This window comes from Scyliorhinus canicula, chromosome 20 (assembly GCF_902713615.1).
Source record: "Scyliorhinus canicula chromosome 20, sScyCan1.1, whole genome shotgun sequence".
Lineage (NCBI taxonomy): Eukaryota > Metazoa > Chordata > Chondrichthyes > Carcharhiniformes > Scyliorhinidae > Scyliorhinus > Scyliorhinus canicula.
In genome coordinates, this window is record NC_052165.1 from 50,086,251 (window position 1) to 50,100,693 (window position 14,443).

The following is a 14,443-nucleotide window of genomic DNA, read 5'->3' on the forward strand; positions in this document are numbered from 1 at the left end:
AGAAAAAGCAGTAGCAAATTTAAAACAATTGATTTGAGGAAAACTACTTCTCCCAAAGGATTGTGAATCTATGGAATTTGCTATCCCAGAGTGCGGTGGATGCAGGGACAGTGAGTACATTTAAGGAGGAATTAGACAGATTTTTAATTAGTAATGGGTTTGAAGGGTTATGGAGAACGGGCAGGACAGTGGAGTTGAGGCTAGGATGGGATCAGCCATGATCAGCTATGAGGCGCGGGAGGCTAATTTGCCTGCTCGCGCTCCGAGGTCATGTGTTCCAGGAAGGAGATGCTGTGGCTATTTTCGCAGTCCAGCTCTTGGCCTGTAACATTGTAGGTAGCAGATGAGAAACATATCAGCCACGATAGAATAGCGGAGCAGACCCGATGGGCTGAATGGCCACATTCTGCTCCTATATCTTATGAACTTATGAAGTGCCTATTCAAGTGCTTTTTAAATATGATGAGGATTTCTGCGTCCCACCCTTTTCCGGCAGTGAGTTCCAGACACCAAACATTCTCGGGGTGGGGATAGAAAATCCCGTGAACTCCTCTCTAATGTTTCTATTAATTACTTTACTTTAAATCTGTGACACATAGTTATTAATCTCCCTGCCATGAGAAATAGTTTATCTCTAGCCAATCTGTCTAGTTCCCTCGTAATGTTATGCAGCTCAATATTTCCCCTCCGCCTCTTCTGTTCCAAGGAAAACGACCCAAGCCTCCCCTCAGCTAAATTTGCCAGTCCTATAACATCCTCCCAAAACTCCTCTGTACCATCTCTGGTACAATCAATTCCTGTAGTGTGGTGTTCAGAACGATATGCACTCTGTCTTAACAAATATTTAATACCATTCTAACATTTATACCATTCTAGCATACCTCCCTTCTTATGTCGTATGATTTAAAATATGTTATATGTAACATTTGAAGCAAGATTATCCCTGGCTGTTCCATAAACAGAACAGGCCAAAACATGTCTATTTACAATTGGTGGCATCTTTGCTTCTGATTTAGTTTGACCCGTGCCCTCTTCTGCAGGTGATCCAGCTGTGCAGGCCCTTGGACTCTCGTCTGGAACACGTAGACTTTGAGTGTCTCTTTTTGTCACTGACTGTCCGCCAGCTGATTAAAGTCTTTGCTTCACTTCTACTAGAACGGAGGGTGATTTTCACAGCGGATAAACTCAGGTGACTAATAGTCATTGCTGTCGTTTACAACGAATTATGGTCAGAAAAAAAACCTCCTACAACTAGGAACTACTGGAGGTTCTGTGTTCAGCTGTTCCCCCCCCCCACCGTACGATATAAATGCACGTAAATCACACCTACTGTAATGTATACCATCTGATATACAAGGGGCAGTGACTATCTGTAATATATACAGACCATGTGAATGCATTGTATATTAGTCATCGTGTGTATATAAAGTCACTATAGGAATCCGAGGATGCTTGTGGGAGGCTGTTATAACCTGCATGAGACCTACAGGGTCGAACCATTTAGTCTCCCCCTGAGTCTTGTTGAATATGAGCTTCCCCACTGAGGGACGGGGGCCCCCGTCAATGGAGTCATGGTCACTATGTATAAAAGATGGGCCTGAGTGGGAACCGAGCAGAGAAGTCCTGATAGGGACCTGTGTACACCATGTAAATAATAATTGTTCAATAAACAAACAGTTTCTTTTAGTTTCTCGCGTGGACGCCTCTGTGGACACAGTATTGGTGAAAAGGGTAAAGTGGAGCTGCAAACGGTGCCACTAATCATTGGAAACCATGCCATCTCTATGTATAACACTGGGTAAAAGGTGTGCATGACTTTCAAAATGCCGCTCTTTAGGAAATTTGATGCAAGTATGGAAGATTGGGTGCAATACTTAGAATGACTGCGCTACTTTTTCATGGCGAACGCAATACTTGCTGATAGCGCCAGAAAGTGCTGCTATTGACTGCCTGTGTAGTGTCCAGTTTTAGCGTAATCAGAAACCTGACGTACGCCTCATCCCTGAATACTAGGTCATTTGAAGAGTTGGTGCTGCTAGTAGCAGACCATTGCCCCCCCCCTCAGGCCGTTGGTCATCATGCAGAGGTACAGTTTTACTACTGAAAGAACCTCAGGGCGTCTGTAACCAAGTTTTTGACACGCCTAAGGAAAGTGGCTGAAATTTGTGAATATGGCCCTGAACTGCGACGGGACAGATAGATCTGTGGTGTGAATAATAGGGCGACTCAACGGGGCTGGGATCAAACCCGGTTCCTCGGCATCGTGAGGCAGCAGTGCTAACCACTGGGCCACGGAGCCCTGCTCCGGCAGGACCTCTGATGGGGCGCAGACTTCAGACCTGCTTCAGCCTTGCTTTTCCAGATATTGGCGGGAAAATATGCCGCGGTCAAGAGCAACAATGGCATTGCCCAGACAAGCGTACACAGAGTAGACAGTTCGTACCAGGTGACGCAATCTATGTTAGGAACTTCGGTGACAGTGCCAAGTGGATTCCAGGCACGGTAGTTCGACAAACAAGACCGATATCGTACCAGGTTCAGATACAGGACAGCAAAATGAAGAAGCATCTAGATAATAAGAATCATTATTATTGTCACAAGTAGGCTTACGTCAACACTGCGATGAGGTTACTGTGAAAATCCCCTAGTCGCCACATTCTGGCACGTGTTCGGGTACAAAGAGGGAGAATTCAGAATGTCCAATTCACCTAACAAGCACGTCTTTTGGGACTTGTGGGAGGAACCAGAGCACCCGGAGGAAACCCATACAGACACACAGAACGTGCAGACTCCGCACAGACAGTGACCCAAACCGGGAATTGTTCCCTGGTGCGGTGAAGCAACAGTGCTAACTGCTGTGCTACCATGCCACCGTTATCTCCGAACCAGGAGACCAGCAATATGCAAAAGAAATCCAGAGGAGTTAGCTTCAGCTCAGACAGCCCTGGCACCAGCAGCTTCAAGGCGTTGACCCCAACAGAGCCTGATGCAGAAATGAAGGAGGTCAAGGTATCGGAATTTTCTGACGGTGAACAGACAGACGAGCAACCACCAGTATCTTTCCAACCACTACGATCAATGAGGAAATGCCATTTTCTGGCTTGATATATGCCGCCTGATCCAGCTCCAAATGTGCATGAAGTGCAGGTTCGGGCGTAAAGAAGTAGACGGCTCTCCTACTGCGCCTTCATCGTGGAATCTTTGGACTTTGCGGGGGAGGGGAATGTGCTGTTATAATCCTCATGAGGCCCATGGGGCCAGACCAATTAGTTTCCCCTGGAGTCTCGTTGAGTATGATCCCCGCTGAAGGCCAGGGGCCCCATCAGTGACACCATGGACACTATGTATACAAGCTCGGCCTGAGTGGGAATTGTGCAGATTGGCCACTCCCGTCAAGTTTCAATGGCTACCTGAGCGTGCATGGCAAGCCACAGATTGTCCATGGACCTCTCTATCATGAGCACCTCCTGTATATGTCCCTGAAGTTGTTAGAGGCACGAGGCTGAATTGTGCTGAAAAGTGATTCACCAAGGGAGCCACGGATGCAGGTAATAGATTCCTCCAGTTGACCAATGCTTTTATTTTAGAAAGGATCCATGAGATATAGGTCTCTGGGTTTCAGGATTAAGATTTCCCTGATTACCATGATTCATTCTCCTTCCCACTTGTGCTGTCTACATCACTCTATGTTTCTGGCTGGATATTTCTGGGGTGCAGACAGAGAATAATGGAGTGATGGAAGGAGCTGAAGTAAAGGGGTCTGGTTCTCCTTCCTCCTCGTTCTTCAGATGTGACCAGAAAAGAAAGAGGTTAGACTGGGTTGTTAAGGAACAGAGTTCACATGATGAAGGTTTTGTGATGGCTTACTGATAGGTATTGCAAAGTGTAATAAGGTTAGAAAGGAAACAACAGAAAATCGCCCAAATCTAGCAGTGGTATCTGCCATCTCGCAGCTCTGTCTCTGATTCCCTGTGATGCCTCTTTTCCCAAGAGCTCCAGTCTTTTCTCCCCATAGCGAAGGAGAAGATGGAGATGCGTCATTGATTGTTACCAGTTGCAACTGGTTATTTAGTTCTCAGAGAAAGAAAAACAGAGGGGCCAAAATAGTCTCAGTAAGTCATGAGATGCAATAAAACCCGCGTGTGCATGAAACATGCAATGAGACTGCTAAAAATTGAATAACCAAATAGTAATGTTCCATGTGATTCCGTAGAAAGCTGTGAATCAAGGAACGTTTGCAAGTTGGAAACTGGGGGTGTAAAGGGCACGACACTCTCGGGCATTTTAACTCCAAGAGAGGCAGGATGTTGCCATCGGGGCTTGTCGCTCAAAAAACATAATGTTGTTATTTATCTTGAATAGTAGCATGTATGTTTCGTACAATTCATTTGTAACGGGCTATCTTTTGATTTGGTAATGTCATTAAACATTTTTGTGGTATTGTGTGGTGGTGTTTCAAATACTAGAATTGACACTTGAACTGCCTTTTGTGACCTACTTATTCACCACTGCTCTGTTTGAAGTCTCAACTGGTCTTCTGTGGGAAACACTTTGACATCTGTAAAAGAGGGAAGGAGATAAGTACTCAGATTTGTCTATTATTTTCAATTTGGTTTGCAGTGAATAGATTGTTGTTTATGACTGGATGTAACCCTTTCAACTACTCCAGGCTTTTAGGGTCACCCTGAACTCCCAATGAGCGGTATGCCCAGTGTCTGGAACTTGTTTACAGTTTTCTAGAATTTTGGAATTTACCCCCGAGACTAGCAAGATGCAAATGTCAATATTGTCAGTAGAGTGGGAGTCTCATCCCATTACACTTCAAGCGGCCGCTAGAGGAAAGTTCTAGATAATTAAAACAAATGACACCAACAAAAGTAGGAATACATGAAGCATAGTAAAGTAGGTCTAGAAGTCACTAACTTGACCTAGCATAACTGTGAAATCCTACCGTGAGAAAGTTATCTGGGTAATCCTATTTCACATGACAATGGTCTATCCGAGAGCAGACATGGGACATTATTGGGGCTCTTAAACTACATGTTGGATAAAATATTTTATCGTCAATTAACCGTCACTGGATGACCAACTGAATTGCAGAGCCCATTTTCAAAAATGTAATTTACTCTGATAGTGTTTGAGATCATTTGACCCTTTGATTAGGGCACTGTCTTGTAATCTACTGCAGCCATTGAGTAACCACTATAATGGTGAATTAGAACAGCTGGGTTGGAAGCCAATAGATTGGAGGTATTCCTGAATAGTTTGTTTTCCAATGATGCAAGGAAATAAGGGCTAATTCAATTGGCTAGAAAGTCAGCTTCTGTCAGCCATGCGTATCGCTAGTAGCCAATGTTTAGAAATAGCATTGTAACCAGGACCACCAGTGATCTCCCAACTCCAGTACAGGAAATAGGGCAGCGAAGATTAGCTTTAATAATCACAGATTGCACAATGAACCGTTTGATCCCCTTGTAAGTGCCAAGAAGAATAAAGCAAGATGCGTTTAGTTTCACCTGGTCTGATAGGGAGCAAATGTTTTGTTTTTTTAACGTTTCTGTTCAAAAAATGATTTTACATCTTAGTTTCTAAACTAATTTGTGCAGTGGTGGCACAATGGCAGTGCTTAGCATTCTTCCTCACAGCGCCAGGGACCCGGGTTCAATTCCGATCTCGGGTGACTGCGTTTTCACTTTCTCCTTCTGTCTGCGTGGGTTTCCTCCAGGTGCTCCGGTTTCCTCCCATAGTCCAACGGTGTGCACATTAGGTGGACTGGATATTCTAAATTGTCCTTTTGTGTCCAAAAGGCTAGGTGGGGAGTGGGCCGGGTAAGGGTGCTGTTTTGGAGGGTCTGTGCAGACTCGATGGGCTGAATAGCCTCCTTCTGCACTGTAGGAATTCTATGAAATTCTAATGCGTGCTGTTGATGATGTAATGGGCCCATCTGTCACATCCATTCCCTGCCCAAGGTTTCACAGTGCCCTTATTTGCGCTTGTTATGTGAATAAACTGGGATGGATTCTTCATTGCCCAATGCCGCAATCAGGATTTCCAATCGGGCTTAGAGTGGAGCGTACCCAGAGGGGGAAAAAAGCATGTTGCGATGCTCTGATTCCCTCAGCGTGCTACCGCCCCATGCCAGCATTCGATTTTCATCTGTTTCAGTGTAATTAATGGGCTGGAAGCTCAATACACCGCCCCCTGTTATGCACTGATCCCCACAGCAGGAAATCCACAAGGCAGGCTTTGGTGCAATCCGCCATGATCTTAAATGTTGTTGCAGGCTCGTAGGGCTGAATGGTAGTACAGTGGTCAGCACTGCTGCCTTACAGCGCCAGGGACCCAGGTTCAATTCCGACCTTGGATGACTGCCTGTGTGAGTTTGCAAATTCTCTGTGTGGATTTGTGTGGATTTCCTCCGGGTGCTCCCCATTTCCTCCCACGGTCCAGAGGGCCAGTGCAGACTCGATGGGCCGAATGATCTTCTGCACTGTCGGGATTCTAGAATAAATGTCCAGGTTTTCTGGCTGACAATTGATTGTGGAAATGAGTATGTAAAGGGCCAAAGGAAAGTAAATTGCAGAATTTGGAAGAAGCAGCTATTCATGTCCACCATTATCATTTCTTTTCTACGATGGGGTTTTGCCCTAGTTTCCAGCCCTGGAATATTTTGCTGAGAAGTTCGGGTTTCCCTGAGCTTGTCCAGAAAATAAACGGCAAATTTTCATGGATTCTAACCTTTCACCTGGATCTGTCTATGGGTGGAGACCAGTATTGTAAATTTGTTCCAATTTCCATGAGAAATCTATGGAATGGCCCCTCCTTGTCTGTGTGTGTTGTTTTTTTTAACCAATTCAAGGAAATTTACAGAAATGTAAGTTTTAATTGCACATTTTATTCCTAGTATTATTTCCACTTCTTTAAGAATGAATGTCCTTTTAAGCTACAGATTTTTTTTGAAAATCTGTTGTTGGTTGTATTGATTTGTGTGATAATCGTTGTGTCAGACATTCCAGCCTCAGTTTAGTTCTTAGAGAGTCTGGAAGGAATGCTGTTATATCTGTTTCTTTTGCATCACTATGGAAACATCATCGGGGCTTCAGAGGGAACGTGCTATCCAATTGGGTTGATTTCAAATTGGTTTTGTTTTACTCTATAAGGGGTGATGCTAAAGGAGTCTGGCTTTAGCTTGTGAGATCTGAAACTAACATTGGAAATCCTTTCCACAGGATACTGCCCCTGGCGCAATAATGCAGGACAGTCAGATGCCAATTTACCATCAGAATGTCCTCTCCTCTGGAATGCAACTCCATATATTATGATCTGAAGTTTGTTTTTTAAAAACATTTTAAGTCATTAGGGGAAAATCAGGTTAAAAACATGCTACCAGTTGATTGGAGGGAAGGTAAAATGTCAGATTAGCACAAATGTTGGTGATAGTGCTGACAAAGATGCATCATAATGCTTTCAAGCTTACTAGTATTAAGTAGGAAAGTGCACAATACAGAGAGAAGCAAACATTTACTACCTCCGCTTCAATTTGGACTTCTCCAAAGCAATGACAGTAAAGGAGAAGTTTCCAACGAATAATCAATCTTTCCTATCTATTGTTTCATTTCAGTAGATTGTCCATTGAAAATGAAACCCTACTACGGAGCTCTCTCTCTCTTTGGAAACCACATTTAGGATAGAGACTATGGTGGAAAATATAGCTTTCACCCCCAAATACAGCTCGCCAGCTGTCCTATAGCCTGCAATGTACTTGGTCAAGAACAGTCAAACCTCCAAAGAGACAGAAAGGGCTTGTGTCCCGTGGAATGGTCGTCAAATGCTGCTTGCAAGTTTAAAGTTGCATATGAAACCCAACTTCCAATCATTAAGGTGCTCAACTCAAATGAATTCCAGTTGAATTAGCATGATAACATGCCACATACCTACTTCACAGAGTTCATCACAATTGGCTTTTAATTAGATATATTATACTTGTGCCTGTGGGTGGAATCTTGTCCCTTCCCCTGTGGCGAGTTTGGGTGGTGGACGGGAGACCCTTCCCACCGCCACCTTGGTTAAATCTATGGAGGGAAGGCCCATATTCAGCCTAAATAAACCACATCCACCGGTTCTCCCTGGTCAATTCTCTGAGTTACATAGAATCATAGAATTTATAGTGCAGAAGGTGGCCATTTGGCCCATCAAGTCTATTCCAGCCCTTGAAAGAGTACCCCACACTTCCACCCTACGCCCGTAACCCAGTAACACCACCTACCCGTTGGACACTACGGGGCAATTTAGCATGGCCAATCCACCTGACTCACACATCTTTGGACTGTGGGAGGAAACCGGAGCACCCGGAGGAAACCCACGCACAGGGAGAACGTCAGACTCTGCACAGACAGTGACCCAAGCCTGGAATCGAGCTCGGGTCCCTGATGCTGTGAAGCAACAGTTCTAACCACTGCTACCGAGCCATTAACATCTTCAAAGAATTCCGGTAGATTTTTCAAGCATGATTTTCCTTTCGTATATCCATGCTAAATTTATCTGATTACGCCACTGTTTTCCAAATGCTGTGCTAGGAAATCCTTGATAATGGACTCCAGCAGCTTCACTACTACCGACTCAATGTTAGGCTCAATGCATTCTTCCCTGCAATACTGAATTCCATTGTGATCACCGTATTTGACGTTAACTGACTCACCAGAGACCAGACATCAAACTTTTGTTACCTTTACCAATGCACATTGATCAGCGACTACACTGACCAGCAGACTTGGCCTTCCTTACCTTTTATCTAATCTGGCAGTAAGAGCTGGCCATGGAGAAACGGATCAAGTTTCAGATACCCAGAGTAATCACCTAAGCCCAAGGTGACTGGGAGATTTTCTTTCAGCATTGATAGCGCGCTGCTGGTCACCATCCTGGAACATCTGCAGACATGATCTAAAGAGGATGAATGTTGGAAACTAGAATGTAAAACAAAAATGCTGAAAATGGAATGAAACATGAAATAGAATCATGTTCTCAGAATAAAATAAATGACAGAAATATGGACTTGGAAAGAAATATGAAATGTTTACAGCAGAGAAATAGGCCATTTGGCCCATCAGGTCTTTTTACAGGTATTTAGACTCCACACAGGCCTCCTCCCACCTTAATCCATCTAGCCCAATCAATCTAGCCATTTTATGTCCTTGTCCCTCATGTATTTATCTAGCTTACCCTTAAATGTGCATAAACTATCACAGCCAGTCCATGTGGCAGCACGTTCTGCTCTCTGAGTATAGAAATATTTCCTGATCTCCTGTTTAGGCTTGTTAATGACTACCTTGTATTTATTGTTGTTATCATGGACACAAATGGAAACATCTTCTCTGTCACTCCTATCAAACCCCTCCATAATTAAAAAAAATCTTTACTAGGCAACTCCTCAGTCTTTTCTAGAGAAGAGACCCAGCCTTTAAAAAAAAAATGATTACCATTGTATATGGATGTCAGTGTTTCTTACAAAATAGGACTTGGTTGGTTTTGTAGCACCTAGAATCGAGTGCATTCCTCTAGTTTGTAGCAAGCTGATGTAAACATTTCATATTTCTTTCCAAGCTGATGTTTAATCTCACGGCCGTGCCAGCTACTTGAGTTCGGGCGGCACAAGACGGTGGACAAAAGTGTGTTAACACCTTGTGCTTAAATGTGATACTCCCGTGGATGAGGCGGGCTGAGAGGGAGGGAACAAAATCCATGAATGAGCCTATATACCCTGTTGTATGATCCCCATTGTGTCCTATTGCTGTTTCCAGAGGCAGATAACTGGAATCCGTGTTTTTGTCAGGGAGCTGGATGTGGCACTGAAGGCATGGCCAGTTAAAGGAGAAGGGGACCATACAATAGACCAAAATAGGAAGAATTGCAACTCATACAAATAAAAATAATTTGGAAAAGAAAAGTACATAAAATGTGGAGACCAGAATAAATGGTCACAACATGGTCACGTGATCTGGGACCAGCTGCTAGCTCTTGTACAGCCCGCAAAAATATGGAAATCATAAGTTGCCACAATTTCCAAATTTACATTAAGTTGGGGTTTTCTACCCCCACTAAGTTTTACTTGCAGTTTTTGAGGGAGGGGCTACTACTTTAAGTAGAGCTCCTTTCATGCCTTACACCTTTTTAGTTTAAATTCCTCTGCATGCTGATTGAGCTCAGTAAGAGGCCAGGGAGTCTTGTTCTGCCAAATCCTGTTCACTCTTCGCAAATTCTGATGTTCCAGAATCTAATGGGAAACAGCTGTTCCAATATTTTGGCTGTCTATCATCCTGAAGCCCTGTCACATAAACATTGTATATAACTCTGGTCTTTCACTGGGAACCCTGCCCACTTCTAATGACGCATTTAAGTGAAAGGAGTGAAAGAAGAGTAGAAACAGCACGTAACCCTCTCCAGCGTCAGTAAGTGGGTCGGCGGAGCCACTCTGCATCACCTCTTAGCTAATTACAGGACAACAGAAGTTCAACATCTTAAATAGTGAGAGCAAAGGTACCAGTACCCAATTAGAACATAGAACATAGAACAGTACAGCACAGAACAGGCCCTTCGGCCCTCAATGTTGTGCCGAGCCATGATCACCCTACTCAAACCCACGTATCCACCCTATACCCGTAACCCAACAACCCCCCCTTAACCTTACTTTTATTAGGACACTACGGGCAATTTAGCATGGCCAATCCACCTAACCCGCACATCTTTGGACTGTGGGAGGAAACCGGAGCACCCGGAGGAAACCCACGCACACAGGGGGAGGACGTGCAGACTCCACACTGTCTGTGCATTTGCTTTTCCAATTAAGGGGCAATTTAGCGTGGCCAATTCACCTACCCTGCACATCTTTGGGTTGTGGGGGTGAGACCCATGCAAACACTGGCAGAATGTGCAAACTCCACACAGACAGTGTCCCAGGGCTGGGATTGAACCTGGGACCTCGGCGCTGTGAGTCAGCAGTTCTAACCACTATGCCACCGTGCCGCCCGTGAGGTGCGATTACGATATTGTACTCATTGCATAATATTGGATGTTGTATTTCAACATATATCCACTATTCAAGCATTATCAGGATATTGATGTCAAAACATTATTCCTTGTTTTTGTTCCTCTATCTCACTCTAAAATATTAAAGCTTGATCTGAGATCACAAAAACCCGAATCTTGAATTCTTTGTGACTTAAATACCGATTTATTGCACATGTCAACAAATTCTTTTAAGTCTTTTTGTGTGAATTTCAGTTGGTGTATATTCGTGCTAGGGAATTGAACACTTTCCATTTTAAATACTCTGTGGACATCAAGTACTTATAACAATGGTTAAATTCAATTAAATTGTTCTCTATCGTGCTATAATAATGCCCCTCAAACCCGCCAAGAGTCATTTCACTGAACCGATGAGGCCATTTTTAAATTTTCCTCACTCACCATCTCCTGACCTTGTGCCAGGTTTGAGGCCCTTATCCACTGGGATCTGGGCTGGAATGATCTAAACTCACTCATGTATTATTACAACCAGCAGATACATGACTTTCACCCCATCGGCCAACTGGATTTGAATGCAGAATTCTTTGGCAAGAACTCGGTGTTTCTCCAGTTGCTGTAAATTGTACTCGGAATTTGATTATAAGTTTCCAATAGTTTACTTTTATTGCATTCTCATTAATATTGGTTTTACAGCTTAAGATCTACAGTATTGCCAGGGTATTCACTGAAATTAATTATTGTGAATATAAGTGGATACTCAATTCAGTGTAATAATTTTCATCCCTAGACAAATTACAACACAAGGCTGAAACGGGGATTTTTTTGTTGGAATGCAGGTTTTTTGTTCATCGGGATTGAGGAAAGAATTGTGATAAAAGCTAATTACTTGGAGACCTGGTGTCATTGAATGCAGATTTTCTAACTGGTGCTTTGTTCTCCCTCTTGCAGTACCCTATCAAAGTGCTGCCATGCGGTGATGGCACTTCTTTACCCTTTTGCCTGGCAGCACACCTACATCCCTGTACTACCTCCGTCCATGATTGACATAGCCTGCTCTCCCACTCCGTTTTTGATAGGACTTCTCTCCAGCTCCTTGCCCAAGCTGAGGGATCTGCCACTTGAAGAGGTAAGGAGTAGTGCTTCATAGATTGAAGACACAGGAATAAAAAATGTGCAGTATCGGTACTTGAGGAATGGTGTCTACATAAATAAAGAAGACATTGAAAGAGACCTAGCAGTTTTAGTTAAATCACACTCAACATGTCCAACCAGTATGCAACAACAGTAAAAAAAGCCAACAGAACATTGAATTAATTAGCAAAAGTAGAAACCAGACATATAATGTCGTGGCCAAACTTCTGAATTTCTATCCCAAGAGGCAGATTTGGAGGTACCCTGGAAATTTGCAGCGCTGAGCACCATGCCTTTCTTCTGCGTTCCTGCCTCCCAAATAATTTGGCAGAGGCAGCTTCTCAGGAGTTGTCCCTCCCTATCTACTCGGGAGTTTTGACAACCGAGTCAAAGTTGGTGGATAAACAATTGAGGCAGTTAAATGCCACTTGAGAGCTCATTGCAGAGTTAATATAGAATTTAGAGGAGAACAGTGGTGGATCAGTCGCATAATTTGGACATTCTAAATTCTCCCCCCCACCTCCCTTGGCCTCCTCCCTTTGCTCTCCGGAAACAGGACGTTCTTGCGGACTGCCTCTGACAGCACCTCCAGGGACCTGTCAACAAATCGTGAGGCTTCCCTTCCATTCCGCTGTGTTCTGGCCTCTGCCGTCGTCCAGGATACTGATGACCACAATCATAGCTTCTGGGTATCATTTAAATTGGACCCACAATGTCTACATCCGACCTCCACGATGCATCTCCAGTTCCTGATTGAACAGCAGGTGTAACAGCGGCTTCTTATTGACCACGCTTATCAATATATCATTGGGTGTCTGTCAGCAATGTGGAGTAAACGGTCCTAACCAAGGTCCGGCTTCGCGAATGAAAATTCGGTCCCTTGTATGCGGCTCTGATCACTGAGTTCAGTCATTGAAGTTAATGCAGAGCCATGAGGCTGATCACTACTGTCAGATGTATGAGCTAACAGGAAGATTGGAGAAACGTCTGCTTCTGCAATTGTTTCAGGCAGTGACTTCCAGATCCCCACCACCTCCAGGGTGAAAACATTTTTGTCTCAACTGCTCTCTAATCCTTCCAGCAACTTCTTTAAATTCACTTTCCCCCAGTTATTGCCCCCTCTGCTAAGGGAAATAGAATCATAGAATCTCTACACTGCAGAACAGAGGCCATTTGGCCCATCGAGTCTGGAACAACCCCCTGAAAGAATTCTCCCCCCCCACCCAAATATTCCAATAAATTTGTGGGCAGCACGGTAGCATGGTGGTTAGCATAAATGCTTCACAGCTCCAGGGTCCCAGGTTTGATTCCCGGCTGGGTCACTGTCTGTGCGGAGTCTGCACGTCCTCCCCGTGTGTGCGTGGGTTTCCTCCCGGGTGCTCCGGTTTCCTCCCACAGTCCAAAGATGTGCGGGTTAGGTGGATTGGCCATGCTAAATTGCCCGTAGTGTCCTAAAAAAAAGTAAGGTTAAGGGGGGTTGTTGGGTTACGGGTATAGGGTGGATACGTGGGTTTGAGTAGGGTGATCATTGCTCGGCACAACATCGAGGGCCAAAGGGCCTGTTCTGTGCTGTACTGTTCTTGGTCTAACCCCACATATATACATCACTGGACACGAGAGGGCAATTTCTTTTTATCATGGCCAATCCACCTAACCTGCACATCTTTGGACTGTGGGAGGAAACCAGAGCACCCGGAGGAAACCCACGTAGACACGGGGAGAATGTGCAAACTCCACACAGACAAAATTATTGCTGTGAAGCAGTCGTGCTAAACCACTGTGCAGCCCATCTAGCAAAATGCTTACAAGATCCTCCCCATCTGGTCTATCTGAGCCCTTCATAATTTTAAACCTCAATTACATCTTCCCTTGGCCGAGTTCCAAAGAAAAACCCCCTCAGCCTATCCAATTTTTTCCCCCCGAGCTAAATTCTCCATTCCTGGCAACCTCCTTGGAAATCTCCTCCCTTTTTTATTTATTGTGATTTTGATAATGTGACCAGAAGAATATTCAGTACTGTAGCTGTGACTTAACTGGTGCTTTTATACAGTTCTAGCATAACCTCCCTGTTCTTATAATTATTGTTAGTTTGAAGTAAATTGCTCAAGAAGGAGAAGACACAGGTTTAAACTATTAAAAGACAAATTCAAGGCCAACATCAGGAAACTCTTTCTCAGAGTATGTACATGTCAGTGACGATCTGCAGATATGGTAACAGTGAGAAAAACCTTGAAATCATTTAAGGACAAACTAGATATTGGAACAGGAGAACTTCAAGTTATGTTTGGAT

General features: G+C 44.1%; 1 protein-coding gene across 4 annotated transcripts in view; it reads left to right on the top strand.

Moving 5' to 3' along the window:
• Positions 1 to 14,443, top strand: part of si:dkey-82f1.1 (DENN domain-containing protein 2A) — a 125,779-nt gene that overhangs the window by 95,153 nt on the left and 16,183 nt on the right. For all 4 annotated transcript variants that reach the window (XM_038780623.1, XM_038780622.1, XM_038780621.1 and 1 more), the window contains 2 exons: positions 1,041 to 1,189; positions 11,971 to 12,148. In XM_038780623.1, coding sequence (XP_038636551.1) covers positions 1,041 to 1,189; positions 11,971 to 12,148 — 327 coding nt within the window. The remainder of the gene's footprint in view (positions 1 to 1,040; positions 1,190 to 11,970; positions 12,149 to 14,443) is intronic.